The sequence below is a fragment of the Delphinapterus leucas genome, chromosome 7 (assembly GCF_059928025.1).
Source record: "Delphinapterus leucas isolate spDelLeu-1000000601 "Yukka" chromosome 7, BTC_Dleu_Yukka2, whole genome shotgun sequence".
NCBI classification, from domain to species: Eukaryota; Metazoa; Chordata; class Mammalia; order Artiodactyla; family Monodontidae; genus Delphinapterus; species Delphinapterus leucas.
Window position 1 is genome coordinate 53,769,087 of NC_143135.1, and position 6,921 is coordinate 53,776,007.

General features: G+C 37.3%; 1 protein-coding gene across 10 annotated transcripts in view; it reads left to right on the top strand.

The window, feature by feature from the left end:
* The window catches only part of EMSY (EMSY transcriptional repressor, BRCA2 interacting), an 80,770-nt gene extending 74,756 nt beyond the window's left edge, over positions 1-6,014 (top strand). For 9 of the 10 annotated variants that reach the window (XM_022593864.2, XM_022593868.2, XM_022593870.2 and 6 more), the window contains 2 exons: positions 164-664; positions 4,432-6,014. In XM_022593864.2, coding sequence (XP_022449572.1) covers positions 164-664; positions 4,432-4,626 — 696 coding nt within the window. In that variant the 3' untranslated portion in view covers positions 4,627-6,014. The remainder of the gene's footprint in view (positions 1-163; positions 665-4,431) is intronic. The other variant, XM_022593871.2, reaches the window with a different exon arrangement.
* Positions 6,015-6,921: the final 907 nt, after the last annotated feature.

Genomic DNA, 6,921 nt, shown 5'->3' on the forward strand with positions numbered 1-6,921 from the left:
TAATCAGATACTTTCCCATCAGCCCTCTTCTTAAAACACCGAGCTTCAAAATATCTTCCTAGTATACCGCACGAATGTTTCTTTTGCCATATTGTCTGGGGTGTTTGATAGGTTTTCTCAAAGATATGTAGCTATAACACACACAACCCCAATTTGTTTTCAGGTGGAGCAGCCAGTTATAACCCAAGGATCCTCTGTTACAAAGATAACTTTTGAGGGGCGCCAGCCTCCCACAGTTACAAAGATAACTGGTGGCAGTTCTGTGCCTAAGTTGACATCACCAGTTACAAGCATATCTCCCATTCAGGCCTCTGAGAAGACAGCAGTGTCAGACATTTTGAAAATGTCTTTGATGGAAGCTCAGATTGATACAAATGTAGAGCATATGGTAGTGGATCCCCCAAAGAAGGCTCTTGCCACTAGTATGCTCACTGGTGAAGCAGGATCATTACCCTCCACCCATGTGGTGATGGCAGGGATGGCGAATTCCACTCCCCAGCAACAGAAATGTAGAGAGTCCTGTTCAAGTCCATCTGCTGTTGGCCCTCCCCTAACGACAAGGAAAATCGATGCACCAGGAGTGCCTACGACAGGCCAGTTCATGCGTATTCAGAATGTAGTCCAAAAGAAAGCTGAAGAGAGCCCAGCAGAAATTATCATCCAGGTAAGAATCGGAAGGAACACCAGAAATCTTGAGCATATTGGGGGTTGTGGGTTTGGTGTGTTTTGGGATGTCACAGGAAAAGTCAAGCCAAAATGGGAAAGAGATTTATCTTTGAGATGGCATATGACAAACTTGGTTTACTACCTGTTACAAATTTACAAATTTATACTTATTTTCTGAAACAGAGTCCTAGAAAATTGATAGGTACTGTCACAACAGCACACCTTAGAGGCAGTCAAGGGCCCTGGGCCCATGTGTCTGCTTGATTCATAGATGCAAGCCACACTTGCCAGTGTTGACTCAACAAGTCAACCTACAAGATCAGCAACTTCCCAGGTCAAACTTTGGGCTCCCCAGTCTTTGCCCAAAGAATATAAGTAGTTTGTACTTCTGGGATATAACTGGATTGTACTCCTATTTCAAGTTAGTTTCAGGGACCCTTTCCTTGCAGAAACACAGTTCTTGATCCAAATTTATGGTTTTCAGGACAATAAAACCTTAATTAACTGAAATGTCTGGAGAAACATGTTGTAAGAGAATGTTTCTTAGTAATTTAATTTTATGTCTAACCTGGGATTAACCGTAAAGCTTTGCTTTTTATTTCAATCATTGTGTTATTGAAAAATCTTATTATGGTTACTGTCCTGCCCTGGTAAGTACAGGCTAGTGAACATGATGGATTATTCATTGACAGTAGATCTAACTATGCCTCACATTCCCTTCATTTTAAAACTCATCTGTCATCTTGTATAACAGATCCAGACTGAAAAGTTACACTGGGTCCAGAGTAGCTTTAAGAAGTTGTGTTTTATTTCCCTCTCTCCTTGCAAGGTATCAGGTTGTTCTCTTGACATTTATCGTTTTTGCTTGGAAGGTGTCAGAGCAGCACATTTTAGTTAATTGAGAATTTGGATGTATTGAAACGTGGATAGTCTAGTATTTACCGTAGACTCACTATTGTGTGACTTAGGTGTTCCTATAGTAGATTTTGCCTTTCCTGCGATGCCAAGCCATGAGAGAATGCAAATTGACCAATATTAATCCAAATACGATTTAACTTAATATGGGGGAAATGCTTAAATGCAAATAGATCTGGCCATTAAATTATTCAAATAATTTGTTCCTTCCTGTCAGAACAAATGTTAGTGAACTAAATAATCCTTGACCAAAGGATTTGTTACGTTTTCTTTCCACCTGCAGAGGTAGGTTTGGTGAAAAAGGAAGTTTCCTGGCTTTGCCATTCACTGTGTGACTTTGGGCAAGACTACTTAACCTCACTGTGCCTTCGTTTCCTCATCAGTAAAATGGGAGTAAGGAATGCCTACTTTACACGATTGACATAAGGAGTACACAAAATTGAGATGAAGCACCTAGCACAGTACCTGGCTTGTAGTGATTGCCCAATAAATGGTAGCTATTACTATTTTTACTAAAATTTACTGTGGCTCCTGGGAGTTTAAATTGGTATACTCACTAAATTGAAAATAATTTTGAATAACTTATTTAGAAATTATTTTCTGTACTTTGTGAAAAGGGGTGAAAATGTAATTTGCTTCATGTATCAAGGATGATAGCTAATGAGTGGGTTCTCTACAAGAATATCAACTAACTTATAGCATGTACCATATGCTGGGTTGCTGTGCCAGAGGGAAGAGCAGCATAGTGATTAAGAACCAAGCTTTTGGAGTCAGAAATGCCTAGATTTGAATCTCACCTGTACTCCTTAACCACATTGTGGCTTGGAGCAACAGAGTTAACCTCTGTCCCTGTGATGAAATGGAAACAATAACACTTAACTCACAGGGTTGTTTTGAGGATTGAGAAAATGTATGTAAAGCAGCTGGTTAAGTGTCTGATATAGAGTAATACTCAATAAGGATAGCTCCTGTTATTATAATCATCACTAATATACTGTTAGAACATTTTCAGGTCTCACAAGTTATGCTTAGCTTTGACCCAAAGTATTGATTTTTACTGATTTAGTAAAGAACCTATTGACATGAGTGAAGGAAGTCTGCAGAAGTTCTTTGATTCCTTAAAAACTATTCTGTAAAAATTCAGCATGTTTAATATTAAATGCTTTGTAGACAGATAATCTGTATTTCATTTATTCATTCATTCATTCATTCCACATGTATTATTTAACCTCTGTCTCCCAGGCACTGTGCTAGTTGTGAGGATAGAGGAGTAAACAAAAGGAATGTATCTTCTGTTCTGAAGGAGTCTATATATGTGGAATTGATAGAATTTTAGGACTGCAATGATCTTTAGAGCATATCTTCGCTAATTATCTTATTTTACACAAGATTAACTAAAGCTCAAGGAAGTGAAGTGACTTTTTCAGAGGTCCACAGCAAGTCAGAGCCAGAGCTGAACTAAAATTCTGACCCTACCTGAGACTTTTTCACAATGATTAGCTATATGGAACAGGGGCAGGAGGGTGAGGGAGGAAAAACAAAAAAACTTCAGCACCCTAGAATCAATGCCTAGGCATCTTACACTATTTCTTGATAGTATTAAACTTAAATTTGCATCTTCCCTCAGTAGATGGTTGTTTTGGTTAGGTATATTTTCAAAGTGCTGATATTCAGCTTTGCTCTGGGGTTTTTATGTTAAAGATACATTATTCATTTGGAAAGTATTTATTGAGCATCTAATGTGTGCTGGGCCCTGTTTAAACTTATGGGCATCTAACACTGAAAAAGATAGTCGAGTTCTGTGCTCTGGTCCATACTGTCTTGGATCTTACATTCTAAGGGCGAGAAGAAAACAAAGAGATGATAAATGCAATGAAGAAAATGTAACAGAACATAATAGGAGTGGGGGGTGGGATCGAGCCAGTACTCTGGTTTCCTTTCATAGAAGAAAGGCTTTTCAAAGCCTTTTACTCTAACCATTTGAGCTAAGGTGCAGATGACAAGATGGAACCAGCCATGTAAGGATTTGGAGGAGGAGTATTCCAGGAAGAAGGGAAGAACTAGTGCAAACACCCTATGGTACCAGTGAGTTTGGCATAAGGCTGGAGCCATCCATGGTAAGGCTTTTGATTTCATAGCAAGTACAATAGGAAACAACTGTAGAGTTTTAAGTAGGGGTATGATATGAACTGATATACCTTTTAAGAAGGTATATAATAAAGTTGAGAAAAAAGAATCTGACAAGGCAATATGGCCTAATAGGTGTTTATCTATTGGTATTTTTATTGTTCAAAAGACAGTTTTGTCCTCCCTAGTCTTATTTTCAATAAAGATTGTTATTATGTGACCCAAACAAATAACTTCCCCTTTGAACTACCAAAGGGCTTAAAATATATTGTGGTATCAGCAGATTATTCATTCATCTTACAGATAATAATAAGCAAAATCTCATTACATTTACATTTAAAGTATGCTTAATGACCAAATAAAAATGTCCTTCAAAGTCTGTCTCTTGAATTAGGCCCAGACTTCAGCCTCCTTTGTTAGAAGAGGCACCATTAAGGAGTAGAAAGATCACTTTGAGTTGTAGAGGACTTGGGTTTGAATCATGGCATCCTGGCATTAACACTGACCAACTGTGTGACCTTAGATTAAGTCGCTTACTATCTTAGTTTCCTCATTTGTAAAATGGGAATAATATTAAGCATCTAGCACAGTGCCTGGCATCTAGTAGTTGTCCAATTAATGTCAGTTTCCTTTTTTCCTTCCTTATTGTTGTTGAGGAAATCCTTCTGTCACCTTTTTTTTTTTTTTTTAAACCGTAAAGCTCTCCTGTGTCTTCTCTTTCAGGCCATTCCCCAGTATGCTATTCCTTGCCACTCCAGCTCCAATGTGGTAGTAGAGCCCAGCGGGCTCCTTGAGCTAAACAACTTCACCAGTCAGCAGTTGGATGACGATGAGACGGCAATGGAGCAGGACATAGACAGTAGCACAGAAGAGGGAACCGAACCCAGCCCCTCTCAGAGTTCTGCTGAACGGTCCTAGTGTTTTGGACACAGGAGTGCACTTTAAAACCTACTTGGTTACCAAGTGTCCAGGGAAGCCCTTGTATTTTGATGTCTAAAGAGAGCACTTTGCCCATGCTTAGACTGTGGACCCTGAAACAGCAGTGTTTGAACAAGGATTGCTGCAGGAGTAGCATTTTAAAACAAGATAAAACTCACAGGGGAATGTACTTCTTTTTGAAAAAAGAAAAAGATGCACATCTACAGTGACATGAGACATGATATTCTTTCTCTGTTGGACCATGGCTAATGGAAAAGTTTGTCTTGCAGTAGAAAGAGACTTTTCCTGTGAATGTTCCTCAGCTGGTTTCTACTGAGCAAAACACCATCAAAAAAGGAGAATGTGAATAGTTTGTATTTTGAAACAGTGTGTCAGGAACAGTTTTTTTTTTAAATCTTGTATGTTTTTGCAAATCCCTGCAAGTGCTGAATTGGTTAACATTTTACATCTGCTCAGTTCATATTTTATAAAATAACTAGTTCTTTAATACTGGCATTAAAGAAACCTTGTTAGATGGTAGAAATCAGGTCCCTAACCCGTGGGAAATACTTTTTGGGTGGCTTGTACATTCTCACCAATTGTATGCTAATTTATTGTGTTGTTGTTCCTTTGTGCTCTAGGCAGCACACTTGCCTTCTATTTATTTAAATGTAAACATTTCAAAGCAGGCCATATTCCTTCTGACAAATTTCCTGTACGCTGGGATTGCCTACCTTTTCCATCTCCAAACCTCCCCCTTCTCCTTTAAGAAAACTTAATGAGAAAATGTTTCATTGTGAAACAGAGGAAAAGAAACATTTTCTGATCCAAAGGAAATGTTCAGTTATGTTCAGGAAAACAAATTATTCATATGATGCTATCTTAACATTGAAATTGCACATTCATGTTGGACTGAGACTTTGAAAATAACTTTTACATAATTTTGTTTACCCCCCTTTGAAATGTATAAAAAGTTCATTTACAGTTCTAAATGTAATGGTTTTAAACATTCTACCTTTTTAGGACACGATTTGTTAAAGCAATATGTTTGGGTCTTGTGATCACTGTCTGTCACAAGTAGAGTGAGGGGTAAGAGGGTGGGAGGGTAAGAGTCAGTTTTGACAAGTTGTGGCAAAGGAAACTATACTTTTCATTTTTTAAAAATGTAAATAGAAAAATTTTTAACGGTTTTATATAGATTTCACTATAAATAAGCATTTTAAGACTGACAAATGTTGAACTGTACATACATATATCAGCATAACTGCCCAATTTTTTGGTGCTGAAGTACTGTAAGTAGAATTCATCAATGGTCTCCGAATTTTTACATCTATATCTGGAAAAAAAAACTGTGATCCTGTAGTTAATAAATTCCCACTGAAGTGACACTGAAGATTTAAACACAAGCATTCACAAGATGCACTGATCTCTGGTAGTTGTCATTATTTCTACTACGTGATAAGGACTTATACCCATAGATGGAGCTGTTGGTTATTACTTTGTTTTACAAATTCACGTTGAAAAGACTTTGTGACTGTTTCTAGTTAAGTAATTTTTTTTAACCTCTTGGGTCATAGACTTCTTTGAAAATCTAATGATACTATGAACTCTCTCACCAAAAAGATACACATGCCAATATACATGTTAGGTTTTGCATACATTTTTAGGGGTTCATGGGCCCCTAAGCCTATCCATGTATTCCAGGTTAAGCCCTCTGTTATGGTCAATCCATTACTTACAGCTGTAAGTTTTTATAAAATATCTTTTAAATATTCATGCATCAGGTAACAAGAGCAAACTTGAATAAAGTCATTATGTTCTACTTCTACATATTCTGACACCATAGCATACCTATGTCCCTTTGAGAATTTAGCCTTAATATGTTTCAGCAACTGAAATGGCAAATGAAATTTCCATAGTCTTCATTTTTAAAAATTAGTATATATTTTAACAAACTATAAAGTGTGGGATATAATCTTTTTTCTTTTAAAGTTGTTAATTTCAAGGAAAGCGTGAATTTCAGTTTATTCGACAAATATTAATTAAGCATCTTTTGTGTGCCAGGTGCCATTCTAAGCACCAGGAATATACCGTAGTGAATAAACAGAAAATCCTACCCTAATGGAGTTGATAAACAAGGTTACCTGCTGATGAAATGGATACGAAGGCTAAAGGAAAGAGGTAACAAGAGTGGCTCTTAGATTTCTTGATTAAGTAGATGGGTGGTGATGCCATACATGGATCTCCAGGCATACTTTTATTGAAAGTCTTAGCATTAGATCTATTAGTATTTCA